This window comes from Benincasa hispida, chromosome 9, assembly GCF_027475165.1.
Source record: "Benincasa hispida cultivar pf3 chromosome 9, pf3_genome.v1.1, whole genome shotgun sequence".
Taxonomy (NCBI): domain Eukaryota; kingdom Viridiplantae; phylum Streptophyta; class Magnoliopsida; order Cucurbitales; family Cucurbitaceae; genus Benincasa; species Benincasa hispida.
The window spans coordinates 38,828,127-38,852,250 of NC_143486.1; the positions used below are offsets into that span (position 1 = coordinate 38,828,127).

Below are 24,124 nucleotides of genomic sequence, written 5' to 3' on the forward strand. Positions count from 1 at the left end.
ACTGTTAAAGCAAGATTCTATCTTATTTCTCGAAGGGGTACACGTTACTATATAATCAATATACAAAAATAAAAAATATTTTTTTTTATATATTTAATAAAAAACAGTCTATTATGTAATACGATATGATGTAAAGGGGCACATGTTCCTCCTGGCCCTTTCATAGATCCGTCCATGATTGTAAATCAATTTTATACCCCAAAATATGGAAGGGTATGACACTTTAATCAAGAAAAAAGATGTACAGAACGTCCTATTTTTTAAAAATAATAATCAATGATTTATAATTTCTACATACATTCTCTCTTTACAGCCAAATACATTGACCAATAACTGAACATAATCAAAGGTGCACTATCTGCTTTTACTACTAGAAGTGAAGGTACAAGTACCTGTAAATAAAGCAAAAAACGAACAAAGTCAAAGACAACTTGACAATACATGTTGGTGTTGGTGGTTTATAAATGCAGTCCCAATGTCCTTAGCTTGAATGGTCATGATGCCACAGCCAAGTCGCCTACGGGTCACCGTCATAAAGTCCATCCAAAGTTGGTGATGATGAATATGTTAAAATTTTCTTGGGACTGTTCTGAAACTCCGCGATCAATGAATCTTCGACATTTTGATCATCCCAATTATTTCCCCTCAAGTCCAATAGCTCAAGATTACCTATATTTTAAGACAAAGCCTTGAATGTCTTATCACTCCATCAACAACATAAAGTAATAACGTATCATGAATTCTAAGGATTTATTATACTCAGTAGCTTACATCAAATAAACCAAATCATGACTCCATATAGCAATAAACATTTAGCTCATATTGAAAAATCCTCTTCCTTGGCATTATATGTTCGTGTCTGGATATTCCCCAAAGCGTAACTGCCGAAGCAGAATTCATGAAAATGAGAGTTCAATACGTTTGGTGAAAATCTAAGTTGGAAATTTTGGGATATTATCTATTTTCTTGTATACTTTCATGGTTGTAATTTCTCTTTCTTTTTTCAGATTAGGTTAATTGCAAATTCTTTAGGATCTATGAGTGGAGTACTTTTGTATAAAACTTACTATTCACTACTCGACAAAAGAAAAGTAAAAGTAAAATATCTTTCATACATCTCAAAGCTTAAAAGCTACGTTCTTAAACCCAGCCAACAGCACTCTCACATTTAATGGCCTCTCCTCCTTGCTCATCTTCCCAAGTGGCTGTGCACCATTATGCTCGTAGGTTCGAGTTGTGTTCATGACTATTTGTAGCTACTGCTATCAGGGACAGCTCTCACCGCTGTGCCACACTCACCATTGCACAACTCTCCTTGTCCCGTTGTGTCCTTTGTGGCCTCTGCTCACGCTATATCTCCTTGTCGCCTCCATAGGCCTCCAATTGTTTAAGTTGCCAGGTTTGCCTCCATGAGGCTGCTTCTGCTTCTACTTGAGCTTTCACTTCTTTGTCACTTTTTCTCAATCTTTCCTTCTTTCCTAGTTGTCTCTGACTTTTGTTTCCTATCCTTCTTCACGGCTTGGGTTTGTCTCTTTCTGCTCAAACATGTTTCTCTCTGTGTTTAGATTTTTTTAATTTATTATTATTATTATTTGGTGATAAGAAACTTGTGAATAGCATTCCACAAGAACAAAAATAGCCCAAGGGCCGAGGGATGAGAGTACCCTCTCTCAGCAAGAGCTACTTACAAAAAATCTTCCAATCATGAAGGATCATAGAATATTAGTTTGTGTTCTTCAAGAAAAATATAATACGAGTAAACTCCCAAGTCTTTGAAGGAAGCGCCTAGAAGTTGAAGTAGTCCAGAAGCTTATTCCAATTTTGATAGGAAATGGGTGAGAAAAGAAAGTAGGACGCAGCCTCATCATTTGATGATCTTCCAGTAGGAATACCAGCCAAGAGAAACAAAAGAACAAGGACAAGGACAATATTGCATAGGGTATATCTCCCAGCCTAGAATCTATACTTGAAACGATTCTTTGACAATAGTGCAAGGACGATATTTGTGCTTTTTTTAAAGGATGGAAATGAAATTGCATTTCCACTCAAAACCCCCCAACTCAAGCCTTGAATGTTTTTAAACCTCAAACCAGAAACAAGACGATAATAAATTATCAGTAACGTATAGAATAAGTACCTTTAGCAATTTTCAGGGCAGAACGTATGATGTCTAAGGATTCAACGGGCATTAGATTGTAAGATGCATTGACAGAGACAAGATCTGATGCCCCAGACAAAAGCTTCAACAAAAATGTTGCTATCTCTATCCCACCACGATTTTTGCTACAATAAAAAACATAGACATTTATATTTCAGTGCGCCATTTAGAAAAAAGAATAATGAACTAGTTCATGAACGTTAATTTTGAACCTTATGTTGATGTTCACAATATTTGACCCTTCAGCTACTCCTTCAATTAAATCCTTAAACCCGCATGTACCCAAGCCAATGCCTTCAACATTCAGTACTTGAATTGATTTCCTCATGAAAACGCCCAAGGCTCCTGCTACCGAGCTTCAAAACAAGAGTACACAGCAATCAAATATTTGAGTGGAAACTATGAAATAGTCGTGATTTCTGGCTATTGTCAAATATGCAAACCTTCCAAGGCTATTATCTGCAACAGAAAGTGACCTAAGTGGTTTCCTCAAAGTTGACAGCACATTCAAGAGTTGTGTGACTCCATCACAGGAAAGCTCACAGTTCTCTAAATTCAGATCAGCAAAGGGAAAGCTCCTTTCAGAAGCTTCAATAAAATAGGGGATTAAATTCCTGTAAATGCACAAGGTTGGTAAAAACTTGCTTATACTAGAGCTAAATAATATACAATAAAATAATAATAATAATAATAAACAAACAAACAAATAAATAAAAACTAAAGAAGAAAAGAAGGACCTGATTCCATCATCCTCAATAGGATTATCACTTATATCCAGGAACTCCAAGTTTGGAATATGAGCCAAAGCATATCTTAGGTTATCTGCATCATCTTTCCTTAGCTCATTTCCCCTAAAATAAGAAAAAGGTGATTCATCTCTGTTCTCTGCACAAGTAGTAACAGAAGAAAACTATTCTACTAAATTACAAATATTAAACTAGATATGAAATCAAGATTAGTTTAACTGCATTTATTGGTCATGGGATGTATGACATCTCTCTCTCTCTCTCTCATTTTTTAATATGGAAAACTTCAATCAGTGAAAGAACAACATAGAGATCCACACACAAAAGGAAGTCCCAAATCAAAAGTTCGGAGTAAAAAAACACAAAGTAGAGAGAACTCCAACTTACCATAATATAAATAAAGCTATTTTAAAACTCAAGGACATAGTTGTACAACCTATAGAACAGATCCTATTCAAGTAAGGTCATTAATATATATATAATTATAAAACAAACTTGACTCAAGATCTTCTACATGTGCCCAACAAAATCCTTTGTCAAAATCCTCATATACCTTGAGAAGATCCATCTTGGGTTGGGTTTCATTAAATAATATGGTTAAGGTATGGGTCAATTCAAAGGTGTAAAAAAGATTGGATTGTTGCAAGCTGAATCACAATCATACAAACCTTGCAACATGTTATAGTGCTAATATTAGGGTTATTTTATTATTGTAAATATCTTTATGGCTTTTTTACACTTTCCAACTTAGGTCACTCTTGTACACTAGTGTGTGTGTATATATATATATATCACTTTAGTGAATAGAATAAACTATTCGAATTCTCTCAAACCTAAGAGTTTTACGTGATATCAGAGCTCTAGGAAATTAGGGTTTCGTGAACTTTAGGGTTTGAAAGTTTAAAACCCATCTGTGTTGCATCTAGGGTTTTGTGGAGTGGTTGGGTCTATACTTCTATTCATCGTCGTATGCCGTCACTGTTGTCGTTGTCGTTGTTCGCTACCGCCACCGACGCAAGTTAGGTCCTTTTTTGACAATGCTCATTCCAACAGGAAGCCTAACCGCTGATCTAGAGAATCTTCGTGGTCTGGTGATTGTCTGAGCAACACGTGAAGCACACGCACCGCCGCCATATTCTGTCCTTTTGTCTTCCATGCGTGTGATCAGAATCATCTCCTTCAGCCGTTGTCGTTGGTTTGATTGTTGTGGCCTTGTATTCTCTATTTTGTGGTTTGCTAGAGCACAACCTCTTTGGAATATTAGAGGTTTCTTCAATACAAATTTCTTTTAGATTTTAATTTGTATTTCTGTCTATTTTGAAGGTTATGGCTGATAAGAAACTAGCAATCGTTTCCGAGATGATTCCGTGGTGTTGAAAGTTACCAAACATAAGTTGAATGGATCTAATTATTGTTCATGGAGATCAAATGTTCGTCATTTTATAAGGAGCATTGAGATGGATGATCACATCACTGAAGAGGCAGTGACAGATGCTACTAACAAAATTTGGTTGCAAGGCAATTCAAGAATGCTTATACTAATCAAGAATTCTATTGAGCGTGAAGTCGTTGGGTTAGTAAATCATTGTGAATCAACCAAAGACCTATTGGAATATCTAGATTTTCTCTATTCTGGAAAAGAAAATATCAAGAGTGTTTGACGTTTGTAAGACTATATCAACCTGATCAAGGAGAGAAACCCCTTACAAATTACTTTATGGAGGTGAAAAATACGTGTAGAATTCAATGCATTGATGCCAATTAGCATCGATCCAAAAATTCAAGTGACTCAATGTGAAAAGTTGTTTATCATGAGTTTCCTAGTCGGTTTTGCACTGAAATATGAGATGACCAAAGATCAATTTTTGTCAAGCTCAAGTATCTCATTGTTGGAAGAAGCTTAGACTCGTATACTTCATACAGAAAAGCCACAAGCAATTATGCCATCTAATTCTAGCTTTTGATTGGACGCACAAATGACTATAGAGGTAATAAGGGGTGTGGATCAAATAGCTTCAAAGGTTATCCCAATAACCAACCATTCAAGAGATGTTTGCTATTACTATCATAAACCAGGTCCATACAATATGTGATTGTAGAAGATTGTTGAATAAGAGTCAGAGGGTATCGATGCACATATTGCTTCTAATACTAATAGTCTTGAGAAGTCCATTACGATCTTTACAGAGGAGTTTACTAAATTTCAACAGTATCAGGAGTCATTGACAACATCATATTCTACTCCCATTACTACTAGCATAGAGATAAGTAATATCTCTGAATGTCTTCTTTCCTCCCCTTCAAAATGGGTCACTGACTCTGGCTCTACAGAACATATGACAGATAACCCTAGTTTATTTTCTAACCTTTGTCCATCTACTTCTTCATCTAATGTCACTATAGTTGATGGAACCACCACTCCTGTGTTAGGATCAGGAATTGTCCATTTTACTAAATCAATGTCTCTGTCATCGGTTTTAAACTTACCACAGTTCTCCTTTAATTTGATTTCTGTCAGTAAATTCACTCGTGATCTTCATTGTTGTGTCTCATTTTTTTTTCCTGGTTATTGCTTATTTAAGGATCTTATGATGAAGCAGACTATTGGTAGAGGACATGAATGTGGAGGTCTTTACATTTTCTAACCTTAAATGCCTACAACCATCATATGCTCTAGTGCTTCGTCTCCCTTTGAAGAACATTGTCGTTTGGGTCATTCATCTATCTCTGTGTTGAAAAGTCTTCGTCCTCAGTTTCAGCATTTGTCTTCTTTAGATTGTGAGTCATGTTGGTTTGCTAAGTTTCATAGTTTGAGTTTGTATCCTCAAGTAAATAAATGAGCTAGTGCTCCATTTGAATTAGTCCATTCTGATGTCTGGTGTTCATATCCTATTGGGTCCAAAAGAAGGTTTCAACATTTTGTTACATTTATCGATGACTATTCTCATGCAACGTGGTTATATCTAATGAAACATCGTCCTAAGTTACTTTCTCATTTTCGTAATTTTCATGCTGAAATTCGAACTCATTTTTGTGGTTCTCTTAAAATCTTATGAAGCGATAATTTTGAAGAATATTTCTCGCACTCGATTCTTATTTAGATGCCCATCGCATTCTCCATCAATCTTATTGCATCAATACTCCATCTCAAAATGGGGTTGCAAAATGAAAGAATCGTCTTCTTCTTGAAACAACTAGAGCCTTAATGTTTCATATGCATGTTCTAAAATCCTCTTGGGTTGATGCTGTTTCAACAACTTGTTTCTTAATAAGTCACATGTCCTCTTCCATTCTTAAGGGTAAGATACCTTTTCGTACTTTATGCCCCAAAAAACCTTTGTTTCCTATTACACCTAAAATATTTGGTTGTATTTGCTTTGTTCCGGATGTTCAGTCTCAACTTACCAAGCTAGATCCAAAGTCCTTAAAATATATTTTCTTAGGTTATTCTCATGTTCAGAAGGGGTATCAGTGTTATTGTCCTAGTTTGGATAAATATCTTGTCTCTCCTGATGTCATGTCACCTTTTAAAACTGTTCATGAAGTTTTGTCTCATCCTGGATAGTGTGCCGCTATGGTGGAGGAGATGGCTGCCTTAGATGATAATTGTACTAGGGATTTAGTTTCTCTCCCTGAAAGAAAGAAGCCTATCAGTGATAAATGGGCGTTTGCAGTTAAAGTCAATCTTGATGGTTCTATAGCTCGATTAAAAGCACGTCTTGTTGCTAAAGGCTATGCACAAACTTATGGTGTTGACTATGTTGATACTTTTTCTCCAGTAGCTAAAATGACATTTGTGAGGGTTGTTGATTTCATTAGCTTCAATCAATCACTGGTTTTTGTATCACCTTGATATTAAAAATGCTTTTCTTCACGGTGATCTTCAAGAAGAGGTGTATATGGAGCAACCACCAGGGTTTGTTTCTTAGGGTGAGAATGGAAAGGTATGTCGCCTTCGTAAATCTTCATATGGATTAAAGCAAAGTCTCCAAGCTTGGTTTGGGAAATTTAGTCAGGTGATTGAAAACTTTGGAATGTAGAAGAGCACGTCAGATCATTCAGTCTTCTTTAAGAGATCTAAGAGTGGTGTCAGTTAAATATGTCGATGATATTGAGATTACTGGTGATGACGCTTTAGGTATTAAGTCCCTACAAACCTTTCTCCACGGTAATTCCATGCGAAAGATTTGAAAATGTTGAAATACTTTTTAGGAATTAAGGTAATAATGAGCAAGAGAGGAATATTGTTATCACAGAGAAAATATGTACTTAACTTGTTGACTGAAACAGGGAAGTTAGAGGCTAGGTCATGTAGTACCCCAACGATGCCTAACTTACGGCTCACAAAAGATGGAGAATTGCTAAAAGATCCTGAAGATATAGGAGGTTAGTGGGAAACTTAATTATCTTATGGTGACTCGACCAAACATAGCCTATTCAGTGAGTATTGTGAGCCAGTATTTGCCATGTCCTGCAATTGATCATTGGGCTGCATTGGAACAAATTTTGTGTTATCTCAAGGTTGCTCCTGGGTATGGTTTATTATATAAGGATTATAGCCATACTAATATTAAATGTTTCTCAGATGCCGATTAGGCAAGATCTAAAGAAGATAGAAGATCAACTTCAGGATATTCTGGTTTTGTCGATGGTAATTTGATTTCTTGGAGGATTAAGAAACAAAATGTGGTGTCACGTTCAAGTGTTGAATCAAAATATAGAGCAATGACACAATCTGTGTGTGAATTGATTTGGATATATCAACTTCTTGTTGAATTGGGATTTGATATCACCACACCGACAAAATTGTGGCGTGATAATCAAACAACATTTCATATCGCATCTAATCTAGTATTCCATGAAAGGACTAAACATATTGAAGTAGATTGTCATTTTGTACGTGAAAATTCAACAAGGTTTGGTATCTATAGGGTATGTGAAGACTGGAGAACAGTTAGGAGATATCTTCACGAAAACGTTAAATGGAGCACGTGTAGGCTATCTATGTAATAAGTTGGACATGATTAATATATAAGCTCCAACTTGAGAGGGAGTGTCATAGTGCTAACATTAGGATTATTTTATTATTGTAAATATTTTTATTATACTGTCCTTTATGGTCTTTTTACACTTTCTTACTTGGGTCACTCTAGTACACTTGTATATATATATCTCTTTAGTAAACGGAATAAACTATTCAGATTCTCTCAAACCTAAGAGTTTTACACAACAAAAAACGGCACATACGTCAAGTAGGTCCTAGGCCAGGTCATCTTCGCGTGGGTTCTACGTTCTCCTCTTCTTCTCATCTTCATCTTCCTTGTCGCCTTCTACACACTTGATCTTTTGCAGCGTTGATTGATTCGCCTTTTCCTTCTTCCTTCTTTGTTATTTCTTCTTCGTGCAAGACTGTAATTTGGGTTTCCATCTCACAAAAAGGTCTTCGTCGGCATTTTTCTTCATTGTCGATCATGTCCTCTTCTTCACACATCTTCTTCTGCAAATTTCACTTCTTCAACATATGGGTTCTGCAATTTTACCCCTACGTTCTTCTTTGCCTTCATTTTTAGAATTTTCTTCATCTTGTTTGCTTGACACTTCTTCACACACGAATTATAAAACTTTGAGATTTTTGTTTTGTGCGTTTTTTGCATGGTTTCACAGCTTTGGGGAATTTCTTTGGTTATCTTGAATGTTCCTTTCAAAAACCACAATACTAGCCCTTTACGTTCTTGTCGTTCAGATATATCTCTCAAAGACGCTAGATTTCATCCAATCTCTTCCAGAATTCCTCCCAATTCATGTTTGATCCAAAAACTGGCATGTTCTTGAATAGATTTCCGCATTCCTTTCTCGTGTTCCATATTCGAGACAGAAGTTTGTATTTGAATGTTCTTCTAGCATGGAAATCCTCCCTTCTTAGGCAATTCTGACAGTTTTCTTTCTAGGGTTCCCCTTAGATGTGCATTGTTTGGTAACGAGTACAGCTCACAAAGCTTCCTCTTGCGATCTATGTTGACAAGAGTTTCTTGATCTTCCACTGATGGTAGCCAACGTTGGCTCAAGTGAGTCCTCTAATACCAAATTGGTGTAGTCTAAGAGGATAAAAAGGAAGTTTTCTCTAAGAATCAATCAAAAGTCTTAATTATGAATGAAGATTATTGAATACATAAGGGCAATTCTCTATTTTTAGAGAATTGGAAAGAAACTAGGAAAGAAAATACAAAAATGAAACTAAAGAGGAATTAACCAAGTTTTAACAAATATTAAAATGAATTTACCCCAATTCACCCTTATCCTACCACATCACAACAAGTATCTTTGATACCTTAAATTGAGTATACGCAATGATTGCAAGGATTTTCCAACCATGGAAAACGCCTGAATGCCAGTCAAAGATCTCCTATTAAAATTGGAGAGCCATCCTGCCATCTACAAAGTTGTTGAGAAGGTATTGCATCGACTGGCTCATAACAACCAAAATTTAAAAAGAAAAAAATATGCATACTTACATTATTTTCTGAAAGATCAAGGACAGACAAACAAGATGAAGCATCGAGAAGAGTGTGAAAGACGAGTTTTCCAAAGTTTTTACCCAGGTTGTTCTCACATAGTTTGAAAGAATATAAGTACCTGAAAATAAATAGAAAAAGTAGTTGAAACCAAGTTTTAAGAAAAATGAAAGAGATATAATCTATAGGAAATTCAAAATAAAATAGAAGCCCGTGCAAGGAACTCCTTTTACTTTCCCAATTGATTGGGTAAAAAATATAGAACAAAAGGGTGGATAACTAAGAGTACCATACTGTTGAAGTCTTACCGGCATACTTCTTGCTTCTATATATAACACTCAATACAATATATTTCCCATTGTATTATTGAAATGATAATACATGAAATTCAAATTGGTGGAGATACCTTCCCGATGAAAAAAATGATACCAGTCCCGATGGCAGTGCGACAGGGTCAGCTTCATCAAAGTATGATGCATTGATTGAGAAGTGCAGTATATCATGTGTTTTTCTATTATGGATTAGAGCATCACAAATTGAATTAACAGAAGTTGAAGATAGCTTGCAATGAATGAGTTCAAGAGAAGTTAAAGTTTCCCTGTTTTGATTTAGGAGTTTGCATAATCCATCAACCTGATCAAATGTAAAAGCCAAGTCAAGATAAAACATTTTCATTGATATTAGAAAAGTTACAAGTTACTTGAAATTGCTACCAATTTTCCGAAGAGATCAAAACATAAAGGAACTCCAATACTAAAATTATGCGCATTATAAACTTCATAAATACCAAAAAACAATCTACCATGAGATCACAACACTATAACCTCTCACAAATAGCATTACACAAAAAAACAAAAAACAAAGCATTCCAAACAGAATATATATATGGATTACATAATTTTGAAAAGCTTTGGAGAGACCACACCATGAAGCTTGATAAGTTCAAAAGAATCAAAACTTCCTTCCCCACGAGTAATTTTGCAGACCCTCTTATATCCTTCATATCATATTCTCCAAATAACAAATTTAGCAATGTTGACTCAAAAGATTCTTGTTTCCCCTCTAAAGCTATGACTGCAAAGAGAATTGATGATATTGCTTCGAGCCCCAAAATCTAGCATATCCAAAAATTTGAAAATATGCCTCCCATGAATGCTTGCTGTACAAGCAATAGAAGAATAAATGTTATTATATTACAAGTTTAGTCCTAGACTTTCAAGTTTGTGTCTATTTAGTTCTCCAACTTTAAAAAGTGTCTAATAGGTCACTAAACTTTAAAAGGACCTAATAGGTCCTTCAACTTTCAATTTTGTGTCCAATAGGTTCGTGACCTATTCAAAATTATGAACAATTAAGGCCATGTTTCGTAACCATTTGGTTTTTGAAAATTAAACTAATAAATACCCCTCCAGCTCTAGGTTTCTTTGCTTTGTTTTCTAACTTTCTACCAATGTTTTCAAAAACCAAGTCAAACTTTGAAAACTAAAAAGAGTAGTTTTTAAAAAATTGTTTTTGTTTTAGGAATTTGGTTAAGAATTCAACTTTTTCGCTTAGAGAATGTGAAAATCATGTAAAAAATTGAGAAGAAACAAGCACAATATTCAAAAACCAAAAACCGAATTGTTATCAAGTGGGACCTAATTGATCTAATAGATATAAAATTAAATTTTGAAGTCTAATGTGATCTAAGGGAGTGTTTGGAGCACTAAGTTGAGTTATGGAGTTTGGAGTTAGGAAGTCCATGGGAAAATTTGTACGGATGGCCCCTTTTTAGGGGTCCAACTGAAATTTGGCCCAAGGTTCAAAACTGAATGAAAAATAGTCTTCTATTGACGTCAACCACATGTAAAAGTACCCATTTAACCCCAAAACACACATGAAGGCCTCCCATTTTTGGGTTTCCATGCCATTTTTTCAAGTATATGTTTGGGGTGCAAAGTTGTGAAATGAAGTTCCTCAATAAATGTGCAAAATAGAGAAAGATGAGAAGATGGAGTTCCGATAAATGTTCAAACTTCGATAGTGTTCACAATTGAAGTTGAGTTATATAACACCAACTTATAAAGTTGGTGGTCCAAACACCCTCTGAACTTTCAAATTTGTGTCTAATACATTCATAAAAGATCTTGAATAGGTCAAGGACCTATTAGACACAAAATTGAAACCTCAAAGACATATCGGTGGTTGGATACAGAACTGAAAATTTTAAAGACATATTAAATGATTTGGAAAGGTCATGGATGGACAGAAAATTGAAAGTTCAAATCTTTTACAGTTTATGACCTCTAATTGGAGTAGCCTTCACAAATTTTTTTGTAACTATACCACTCTCACTATCACATAGATTGTACGTCTTTTTGTAATCTTTGGTTAAGGAGAGGCTCTAGGCTGTTTCCTTTTTTCTTTTCTTTCTTTTTTATTTTTTTATTTTTAAGGAACGAAGTCTTCAATTTTCTTTTCTTTTTTTTTTTTCAGAAAAAAGGTGTTCAAGAAACAATCACACACTTTTTAAAGTTCAGAAACTAAACTTGCCATTTAAACAAGAATAAATGATGAATGGCTTCTCAATCCTTAAAAGTTAAAACACAAAAGACAACAACTAGGACTCAACACCCAATCTAGGCATTTTCTTATCCTCACCTTATATGCAAATGTAAATTATCTATTAATTAAAATATAAATAAAAACTGAGCTCACTTGCCCCTGGAATCTGATCCACCTTAACACCAAAGTCTGCAACTTGCAGCTCCTTAATACATGCTGCAACATTAGAAATAAGAGCTATGAAAAAAAGCAAGAAGATGGCAAAACAAGTACCTTTTTACTGAAGTAATACATAAAAGAAGGTAAAAATACTGTGACACAAATAAGTTCTAAAGAGACGGGGCTAGCTCTGCTTGTCTTGCAGAACTTGACACAAATAAGTTCGTCAATTATTTTTCATTATTATTTTTTGATTTAATGAGAAACCGATGTTTATTAAGAAAAATGAAAAAGCAACCAAAGGAGACAATACAAAAATTTTATAATACTTTTTACATTTATAACATGAATTGAAAACACATTTTACTGATATGCACAAGATTTACCCAGAACATGAATGATGATACCACTGAAATCTGAAGGACAACAATTGCATTAAAAGTTTTTTTTAAAAAAAAATCATTAACTTACACAAATTTCCGAAACACAGAGAACACTCTGAAGCCTCAAACATCTGTACCAATAAAAGCGCATAGAATAAGATGTTCTGCTGAACCCAAAATATGAATTGTATTGTAAAGGACCAAAATGTGCTAAGAAAAATCGAAATCATTCAATCACTGAAATTAACTCATTTTTTTGGTAAGTTTATACTGATTTAGCATGAAGGGAGCCATCTTTTATGCTTTTATCTGGTAAAGACCCCTATTTTTTTTTTTTTTTTTTTAATGAGAAACAAATGATATTATTCAAATGACATAAAGCCTCGCCCTATTTTGTAATTTCAAGACCATTTCTATGTTAGATTGTAGTTGGGAGGGGTGTTTTCTGTTATTTTGTTTATTGTAGTTGATAGTTCTGTAACTTTTCAAATCTCAATGAAAAGTCTATAATTCTTGTAAAAACGATAGATGTGTGTGTGTGAAGAATTCATAGGCATAAATCAGATTAAATCACAACGGATAGTCTTAAAAATTAAAATGTGTGTACTTAAATGGCATTAGCAGTAGAACCTCTATAAGGCATTGAGCACATTGAAAAAACCCACTAGTAAGAATTCAATCTTAAGCAGCACTAGTAAATACTCTATAATCAACAAGTATAGTGGCCAAATCAACAAGTATAGTGGCCACAGGAAGTAAACTGCTAAAAACCATTATTTTTTCCCTTATTAATCTTAGGGGAAAAGGGTTTCTTAAATAGAAGAAATACCCAATTACAAATAAGGAAAGAATAAAATACAGCAAAAATAATACAATAAGTACAATATAAAATTTCACAATAAAAGAAATAATCTACACTCCCCTCAAGCTGGTTTGAAGATATCATTCATAGCCAGCTTGTCAATCAACTTGTTGAATTGCCACTTTGGAAGACCTTTGGTTAACACATCTGCAATTTGCTTTGCTGTTGGGAGAAAGGGAATGCATATATTATTCCTGCATCAATCTTTTCCTTTATGAAGTATTTATTAACTTCAATATGTTTGGTCCTATCATGAAGGACTGGATTGTGGGCAATGGAAATTGCTGACTTGTTATCACAATAAATGTGTATGGGCATTGTCTGAGAGAAATTCAATTCTTCCAGTAGTCTTCTTATCCATATGTCCTCACAAATACCATGGGCTAATGTCCTAAATTATGCTCCAGCACTACTTCTTGCAACCACACTTTGTTTTTTACTTCGCCAAGTAACCAAATTTCCTCCAACAAAAGAGCAATACCCCGAAGTAGATCTTCTATCAGTCGTGCTTCCTGCCCAATCAATATCAGTGTAAACCTCAATGTTTAGGTGGTCATGCTTTGTGAATAATATACCTTTTCCTAAAGTACCTTTCAAATATCTCAAAATTCTATAAACTGCTTCAAAGTGAACTGACCTGGGAGCATGTATGAATTGACTTACTACACTAATTGCGAAAGCAATGTCAGGACGTGTGAGAGAGGTATATGAGTCTCCCTACAAGCCTCTGGTACTTTTCCTTTCCTTTTACTTCTTTTTCAGTTGCAGCAACCAATTTTAAATTTTGCTCAATAGGAGCTTTTGCTATCTTGCAACCAAGTAAACCTGTCTCATTCAGTAGGTCAAGAATATACTTCCTCTGGTTGACAAGAATGTCATTTTTAGATCTGGCAAACTCCATTCCTAGAAAATACTTTTAAGGTTCCCAGGTCCTTGATTTGAAAATCATTAGCAAAGTTTTTCTTCAAGATATTCAGTCCTGTCTCATCATTACCTGTAAGAATGATATCATCAATATACACTTTCAAAACGACCAACTTACCACTTCCAGTATGTTTATAGAACATAGTATAATCAGCTTGACTTTGACTTAATCCATAGCTTGTGACTGCCTTTTCAAACCGTTCAAACCATGCTCTGGGAGATTGTTTAAGCCCATAGAATGATTTCTTTTAACTTGCACACTTTGTTAATCCCGAGATCTACCTCAAAACCAGGTGGCAAGTCCATAAAAATCTCTTCTTCAAGATCCCCATTGAGAAATGCATTCTTCACATCAAGTTGATAAAGTGGCCAATCAAAATTAACTGCACAAACAACAAGATTCTAATAAAATTAATTTTAGCTACTGGAGCAAATGTTTCTTGATAATCAATGCCATAGGTCTGAGTGAACCCCTTGGCAACCAATCTGACCTTGTACCTTTCAATACTACCATCAACTTTACATTTTACAATGAACACCCATTTGCATCCCACTGTCTTCTTATCTTTTGGTAGTTCAACTATGTCTCATATGCTATTTTGTTTCAGTGCATTGAACTCTTCCATCACTGCTAATTTCCAATTTAAATCATTTAGGGCTTCCTGTATATTCCTTGAAACAAATAGGTTGGTTATTTTGGATGTGAAGGCTTTATGACAATCGGACAATCTATGATAAGAAAGATAGTTTTCAATGGGATATTTAGTGCATTTACGAGTACATTTCCTATGGGCAATTGGAATATCAAGATTAGAGACGTCAGGTAAAGGATTAGAAGGAGATGAAGAACTAGGAGAACAAGGAGTAGAGTGTCTAATACCTAGATCTTCAAGATCATTCATCGGAGTATTAGATTGGTCCTATGATAAGTCAATTGTCTGTTCTCGGACTCTTTGAGTCAAGTTTCTTCTAGTATAAACCTGAAGTTCAGGATTTCGACTTGTAGAGTCATTTTGTAGTGTTTCTCCCCCTAAAGAAGAACTCTCCATACTTGGTATCGAAGGACTAGAGCTCATAATTGCAAGGACCACTGATGTTTGGGAGAGATAAAGTATCCCAAAAATTATCTTCAAGGTTAGATATCTCCCACGGAAGAAAATTTGGGCCAAAAAAAGGTTGATTTTCCAAAAAAGACACATTCATACACTCAAAATGCTTGTGGGTCAAAGGATCAAAACATTTGTAAGCTTTCTTATGAGAAACATAGCCTACAAAAATGCATTTAGTGGCTTGAGGATCAAGCTTAGTTCGAGAAAGAGAAGTATGGACATAAGCAGTACACCCAAACAATGTAATTGGTAAATCAGAAAACAATTGGTTATTAGGAAAAAACTCATTGAAGTGATTAAGAGGAGTTTTATTATTCAAAACCTTAGACGACATTTGATTTATCAGATATGTAGCTGTAAGAACGACATCACACCACAAATAGTTTGGAACATTCATAGAGAACATAAGGGCACGAGCAACTTCAAGTAAGTGTCTATTCTTTCGCTCAGCAATGGCATTCTGCTGAGGCGTGTCACGACACGTAGCTTGATGAAAAATGTCTTTTTCTTGCAAAAAATTGGTTAATTGTTCATTGAAATATTCAGTGTCGTTATCAGAGTGAAGAATTTGAATTTTAGTTTGAAATTGAGTCTCTATCATATTGTAAAACCGAATAAAAACCTCTTTTACCTCTGACTTTTTTGTTAACAAATAAAGCCAAGTTAAACGAGTGTGGTCATCTATAAAGGTAACAAACCAACACTTACCACTATGAGTTAAGACTTTAGACGGACCCCAAACATCAGTATGAATTAAGGAAAAAGGTGATGAAGCCTTGTACGGTTTAGGCAAATAGGTGGATCGATGATGTTTGACAAAAATACAACTTTCACATTGAAAAACTGAACAATCAAATCCTTTAAATAAATCGGGAAATAGATACTTTAAATAAAAGAAATGTGGATTCCCTAATCTACGATGTCAAAGCATGATGTTTTCTTTAGCAGGAGGAGAACAAACACTACTCAAGCCCTGAACTTTTTTATGACTAGCAGAAACTTCATCAAAGTAATAGAGACCATCAATCATCCTAGCACGTCCAATCGTCCCCCCCGATTCCTGATCCTGAAAGATACAATGAGTTTCACAAAAGATAACACGACAGTTAGCATCCTTAGAGAGTTTACTAACAGACAACAAGTTACAAGCTAATTTTGGAATATGAAGGACAGAACGTTATATAAGTTTTATAGTCAAAGGAATAGTTCCTTTTCCTACAATAGGGGTGAAGCTGCCATCGGCAATGCGAATTTTTTCATTGCAATACACAGGAGAATATGATTCAAATAAACAAGAGGAACTGGTCATATGATCAAAAGCTCTAGAGTCTATAATCCATGGAGATGAATTAAGGCAAGAGAGAGCTTGAGGACAAGTACCTGATTGTGCCAAGAAAACACTAGGATTACCAGATGATGAATTGGTCTGTAGCAGCTTCAGAATTTGATCAATTTGCTCTTTATTAAACGGGTTGGAGTCAACAACATTAGCATTAGAGGCATGTTGCTTAGAACTTTTCCAATTCGCAGGTTTTCCATGAAGTTTTCAACAAGTTTCACGTGTATGTCGAGGTTTATTGCAATGGTCGCACTAGACACGAGGCTTTTCATGTGGCTTATTGGATTGATTAGAAGCCTTCATTGCAGTATTTTCAATCACCAATGCAGAGCATTCAACTAAGTCAATAGGTTTTTTGCAAATCATAACATTCCTGTAGCTTTCTTCCCTGCGAACTTTAGAAAAAACATCATTAATAGTTGGAAGAGTAGTTTTTCCAAGTATTCTACCTCTAACTTCATCGAACTCAACATTGAGGCCAACAAGGAATTTGTAAATACAATCATCTTCAATAGTTTTCCTATAGTGCTTTTGGTCCTCTGTAGACTTCCACTCATACGTACCAAATAGGTTAAGGTCTTGCCAAATCCTTTTTAATGAGTGAAAGTACTGTGTAACGGAGCTAGTTCCTTGTCGTATATCACCCAATTTTAAGTTCAACTCAAATACTTGTGACTGGTTGCCCAAATCAAAATACATCTGAGTTACACTATCCCATAATTCCTTGGCAATAGAGTAACACATATAGTTACAACCAATGTCTTCGACCATGGAATTGACAAGCCAAGTCATAACCATGGAGTTTTCAGCGTCCCATTCGGCGAATGAAGGGTCATCTGGACTAGGAATGGTTTTTTCTCCTGTGATGTAACCAATCTTCCCTTGTCCACGAATATACATTCGAACACTTTGGGACCAACGAAGAAAATTATCCCCATTGAGTCGAATGGTAGTTATTTGGATAGTGGGACCGGTTGAATGGCCACGATTGTCGCAAACTCGAATGATGGATACCTTAGTGTTCGACATATCGTTGAAAAAAAGGAAACCCAAAATACAAAATCAATAGATGGGAAAAAAAAACTGAGCCTTAAACGAACCAGCAACTAGAAAAATTATAGCTGACGGACAGCGGCAATCTGTCGACAGCGGAAACGGCGGTTGGCAGCGCAAACACAGTCGGACGGCAAGACTGCGAAATCGCAACAAAAAAACGCGACTTAAACAACGTTCGCAATTTTCAGGCGGATGTCCGGCGGTGGAGCTTCAGGTGGTCGACAAAAGGCTGGGTTTTTTCTAGGGTTTCGAAAAGAAAAAAAATAGGGTTTTTTTTTTTTTTAGGGTTTCAAAAATTTTGTTGCTCTGATACCATGCTAAAAACCATTATTTTTTCTCTTATTAATCTTAGGAGAAAAGGGTTTCTTAAATAGAAGAAATACCCAAATACAAAAAAGGAAAGAATAAAATACAACAAAAATAATACAATAAATACAATATAAAACTTCACAATAACGGAAATAATCAACATAAACAAAATGCATCCAACTGCCAATTTATATATGAGACCAAGTTAAATTCCATAATGAACGACTTACAGAGCATAGCACCCAAATTCTTGGCAATGATAGCTTAATTTTCTATACTTTGCACACCAGAAATGAGCAGACCCTTCGCTGGCAATAAATTTCAATATAGAATCTGCAAAAGAAAGGACGAGAATTTAATGGTTAGCAGAATGCCATGTGCCCCCCCCAAAAAAAAAGGCACCTCCAACAGACACACAAAAAAGAGAGTATAGTCAACCAAACCCTGCGGCAAAAATATCCAGATATAAAGAGCTACTAGGTGTATTTCAGCTTTCACCTCACTGATGTTAAGTGGCGATTTCCAACAAAGTTTACCAATAGGTGTAAGGGCTTTGAATTTATTGCCCAATATATAACCTTCCATTTGCTCTATAAAAGTATGGTTCCTCATTTATTATAAAAGATAACTGATGCTAGAAGAAAGTTCCACAGAATTACCATACAATATTTTAAAACACAGAAACAAAACCATCATTATCACCTGACGTCTCTATTTCTCCAATACACTTAGAAAAAGATGGTAGGGAGGCTATTTCTGCTGCTTCATCTAGGCAACTGTTTTTAATGATTGACATGGTAAAAAGTACAGATCATAAATAAAAGATGAATCAAGAGTCAATGAGAAGAACACACCATCTTATCAGGTAGGTATACCTTTGCAAGTGCCTCTCCCAATATATCTGCTGCCAGTCAACTGGCTGGATAGTATCAGTTAGCTTTGACCATCGTAAATTGAAATTCTTCTTCCATGCTAAATTAAAATTACAGTGCCTATAAAGTTATACACGCATCATTAAGGCTTCTTTTCCTTCCCGAATGTTTAATCTTACACCACAACCAAGAAAAAAAAAATGCTAAACTAGAATATGGTGAAATTGAAAAACCTTCTACGCTTCTGCCCACCCTTAACACAATCATTATCATATTCATCCTCATTCTGGAGCTCAAATGGCCTGCTCGAGGAATATTTTTAAAATTCAGTGTACAGTTAACACTTGAAAATGGTTGTTACCGAAGTGATGTATCATTGATATATTTCAGATTCTCATTGAATTCATTCCAAATGTTCAGAATCACAAATTCTCATCTGACTACAAAATAGTTTATTATCAAAAAGAGAAAAAAATGGTTCAGACTAGAAGATAGTTGGCATGTTTGAAATGGGTGAAATTTGATGGAGCATCGTGTAACTCAACTTCCTAACATCGAATCAGTGGGATAGGAAGCATTCATTGAAAGTTCAATCAGAAATGCACTCACAAGCATCAAAGAATATATTAATACGAAAGTAATAAATGAAGTTTTTATTTTTCATTCGGGGGGGGGAAGAAAGAAAGAACGAATACAAGAAGATTAACTAGGGCCAGAAAGCACAAACCAACAAAGAGAAGGGGCTACAGAAACCAACAAACAGGACCTTGTCACCTAAGAATGGTTCCAGTCCAAGAGAATAAGACCTAATGAACAATTACAAAAATCTTTAAACACGAATGCCCAAAGTAAGCAATTAAATCTAGCTACAAATAAAACCTCCTCCCATAACCACCCCTAAAGATTCAATTATTTCTCTCCATCTATATGCCCCAAAGAACTGCGCAAAGTGCAAACGAAGGGAGGAAAAAAAAACCCCCCAACCCTCCATAAAACCCTTTTCCCCGGGGGAAGAATGAAGCAAAATCTCCCCCATCATCAGACAACACCCCCCTATGAGTATACTACAAGCCAAAGACCAAAAGCCTCAAACAACTAATCCTAAATTGAGCAAGCAAACTGACAACTCCAAAGCAAATGACCCAAGAACCAAAATGCCTTCTTACCAAGAATACACCACAGCGGACCCAAGAAGACGAAAAGAAAGAATGACTCTAAATCTAATCCATAGCATTAATTCACACCCTGTGCAAAACCTGCCATTAATAGAATTTGACGTCCTTGGGAAAATTAACCTTCAACAATAAAGAAAATAAATGGATTAAACATTGGTTTGCCCTTTGTGCTAGAAGAATGGAGAATGCCTCAATCATATCTTCTTCCTTTGCTCTTACTCTCGATGGTGTTGGTTTAATTTATTTCATTTGTTTGTCTCAAATGGATCTTTGCCAACCGTTTTAGGGATAGCGTCCTTCAAATTCTCGGTGGGCCATCTCTGAAATCAAAAGTGCAATTATTGTGGACCAATGCAGTTAAAGGTCGAAAAAAATCAGGGCATTTTCAAGATTCACCTTGTTCATGCGTTGAGTGCTTCGATTCAGCCCATATAGAGGCTTCATCTTGGCGTTCATTATCTAATGACTTCAAAGGATACTCTATTCAAGAATTGAATAGAAATTGGGAGAGTTTCATTGTTCTCTTTTGATTGCTATCTTGTTTTTTTGTACTTCTATTTCGTCTACCTTTTCAGTTACAGTTTTTTCTTAATAGATTTTTTGTACTTTGGAGCATTAGCTTCTTTTCATTTCCTTGATGAAAAGTTTTAAGTACCATTTTCAAAAAAGGAAAACAAAAAACAAAAAACAAAGAAAACAAGGGGGAGTGGATGGACAAGGGTTACAAAAGAGGTTAAAGAAAGAACCACAAGAGAGCCCTTTCGAAGGATCAAGAGACCAATAACACATATCCCAACTCCATGGCCAAATTAGAATATTCTCCAATAAAGGTAAGCTCCAGCATCTAGAGCCTCTCTAATGTAATAAAGTAAGTGGTTTCCATTAAGAATGACACAATTTCAAACAAATTACACTTTTCGGTCTCTATAATTTGGAGTTTCGATACCTAGAATTTCAAAATTGACGATCTCTAAGGTTTAAAAAATAGTTCTAAATAGTCCTTCATATTATTTGACTATGATGTTGCAGTTAAGTGATGACTACAATTTTATATGATGTGCCAAATTTTAGTAATTTTATACTCCAATTTTATCATGTGACCTTTCTTCGTTTTCTCCTTTGGTCACTTTTCCCTCTCTTTCTCCTTTGAAGCCATTTAAAATTTCTCCCTCCTCTGTTTTTCCACGGACACCATCCATGACTCAAAAAAAAACTCTCTTTGTTTTGCCATTATCGTGCCTATTAAAGGAAACCCATCTCTCTATTCCACAGCTCTTGAAGGAAGCCCAAAACTTCCTCCCATTACCATGGCTTTGGCAAAAAACTCAATTCCAAGAAGACAAGAACAACTCAATCACCCATTTTTACATTCTGTAACTTCTCTATAGTTTCTAAGACCTCACGAAAACCCAATCACCTTTTAATACAAGACAATAGCGTCCTCTTCTTCCTCCTCTTTCCTCCCATTTCCCTCTCACCAAATTTAAAGAGAGTTCTTCCTCATGTTCTTTCAATCCCTCTTTTCCCATTCCCTTTCCCAAGACCCAAATAATCATTCCAAAACCCTCATTTCTTCATGTCATCCCAATCCTCATATTCACTTCAGAATCATTTTGTCACTACATATTTGGATTCTTCAATCACAATTTTTTTGGTCTCCTCCACTGCAGAACTGGAGTGAAATAATCTTCATAGAGAATGTTCCTCAATTATTCTGATTGTCTATGAGAATTGATTTGTGGTTTGGTAATTGATTTTCGTCCCTGGTTCTATGTATAATCAGATGAAGAAATAAAAAGCAGGAATAGGTCTTCGGGCTGTTATTGAATGTTTGATGATTCTGGAGGAAGATTTCACTATTATGTGAAATAACTCATGCATTTTCACAATTTTCATAATTTGAAATAAGACCAAGGGAGTAGCACCAATATGTATGGAACCCCAAACATCGTTTTATGGCCTATCTACTTTACCAACATGTTCTCTATTACGTTCCAGTCAAACAAACCACGATACAACAAAAAAATCGACCAATTAGAGAGATGAAGACAAGTTTTTAGTTGACTTTACGATGGCATAGTTAGCTCATTTTCAGAGCTCGTGGTGTGGCTTTGATAGGTGTTCACTGATTTTTGTTTCATTTCATTGTAAGCATAAGGACGTAGACCACAAGACGGAACTCTGCAAAATGCCAACGAGTAATGACTCAAATGGTGTCAATCCTTCCCAAAGCCACTAGCGGTGCAAAACATAGGGTCTCCTTCAAGATAATTGACAAATCATCGGAGATAGAACTTTCTTTTTTAATATAATCTAAACAGAAAGTAAACACACATTGTGTAGTTTTTTCCCCATATAGATGATAAAATCTGAAAACTCTTGAAGATCATTCAACTCACAAGGTGGGTTGTACAACATGCGCCTTAACACATAGGTTCGTTGAACTCACACTATCAACTTTCTAATTTCATGGACCACATGAAAGATTCAAAAATCCACCTTTCACTCAAGCTATATATCAAGGGGCAAACTTTAAATTCATGCTATCAACTTACTGAACTCACAGACCACATAAACTTAAGGGTTGTTTGGTCCCCTAACTTGAAGTTGGTGGAGTGGTTACTATAGCATACTCCATATTTAAGGCTCCAAATATAGTGTGGTATTTATAACTATTTATAACCTATAATTAACTACAGTAATACTATTTGAAATATCTCTTTGTTACAATATTTACTATTTCCTACTTATCCTCTCTCTCTCTTTGGTACAGTGTTTACTATTTATTACCTATCCTTATTAACTAAGACTAAAATAGTCTGCACTCCAAATACAGACTATTATAAACCATAGACTATAATAACCTCAAACTATAGTAACCAACTCAACACCCCCAAATGCCTCTTTAGGATTCAGAAATCTGCCTTTCACTCAAGCTATACAGTTATTTTTACCCATCATAAAGCAACTAACCAAACACAAGTTATATAGGCACAATTTTTCTTAACTCATTCTTCCATACAATCCAGGTATAGGCTAAACAAATTTCCAACCCAAGCTATTTAAACGTCCCATCAAGTGCCAAACATATAACTGTTTGACACACCCAAAAGTATGGAACGTAGTGATCGTGGCAGAAATTTGCCCTATAAGAAGCTTAGCTAAAACATCTACCTGAAAGTTCAACATATATAAGTCACTGGTTAAGGCAGATCTTTCTCAAGGTAGAAAGTTAAATCTCCACTCTCATATTTGTTGAACTTGAAGAGAAAATTGAGAAGAAAAAAAACAAACAAAAACAAAGGTTTTCAGTTCAATTTTTAATCCGATAAAACCACAAGGATAAGACCGCCTCCAATCATGCGAAATGGCAAGAGATAATAGGTTAATTAGGGTGGGACAACGTACATTCCAGAATGTAAATTCTGTAAAGCCAACGGCGGGAGCTGCGAAGCCAGAGTATCCAACAAGTCAGGAGGAAGGTCATAGACGGCCGGTGGAATGTCACCCCCTAACAGTCAAAAAGAACAACGGATTAAGAAAACACGGCAGAGAAACGAATACGGAGGAACTGAGTATAAGTAACACAAGAATTATGGAGATAATTACTGTGAACAATCTCATCTCTGAGTAAGGCGGTGCATAGAAAGAGCAGCGACGGAGCTTCCGCCATGAAAACTGGAATGAAAAACAACGGAGTTGTAAACAGAAATGGATAATGGTCAGCGAAGAGTTCCAAGATTTGGTATAATTACCGGAGGGGGGCGGCACCGGGAGTTCCTACGGCGTACCTCTCACCGTGCGACGTGGCTGTTGTTGATTTTGTTTTTGTTAAATTATACAACATATCTCTCAAAAATAATTAGAAAATATCTACATGTTTTGAAAACATACATACCCTAAAACTTTTTTTTTTTTTGAAAAAAAAAAGGTTTTTTAAAATAATAAAGAAATTTTCACCTATGGAAAATATGTC

At 35.4% G+C, this 24,124-nt stretch overlaps 1 protein-coding gene across 5 annotated transcripts; it reads right to left on the reverse strand.

Moving 5' to 3' along the window:
- Positions 1–242: 242 nt before the first annotated feature.
- On the reverse strand, positions 243–24,049 carry LOC120085036 (RNI-like superfamily protein). Of its 5 annotated transcripts, XM_039040863.2 has the most exons (18): positions 23,904–24,049; positions 23,758–23,826; positions 23,557–23,659; positions 19,207–19,275; positions 18,977–19,093; positions 18,804–18,877; positions 18,332–18,434; positions 12,591–12,633; positions 12,114–12,176; positions 9,823–10,049; positions 9,417–9,537; positions 9,233–9,336; positions 2,896–3,009; positions 2,602–2,772; positions 2,371–2,514; positions 2,138–2,283; positions 772–881; positions 243–669 (listed from the first exon to the last, which is right to left on the reverse strand). In XM_039040863.2, exons 2-17 carry the CDS (start codon positions 23,819–23,821, stop codon positions 787–789), a joined length of 1,758 nt encoding a protein of 585 aa, XP_038896791.1. In that variant the 5' UTR covers positions 23,822–23,826; positions 23,904–24,049; the 3' UTR covers positions 243–669; positions 772–786. The 5 variants fall into 5 exon arrangements, with proteins under 5 accessions (XP_038896791.1, XP_038896789.1, XP_038896792.1 ...); XM_039040861.2 differs by lacking the exon at positions 772–881; XM_039040865.2 differs by lacking the exons at positions 243–669; positions 772–881 and adding an exon at positions 1,028–1,535.
- Between the last annotated feature and the right edge of the window lie 75 nt (positions 24,050–24,124).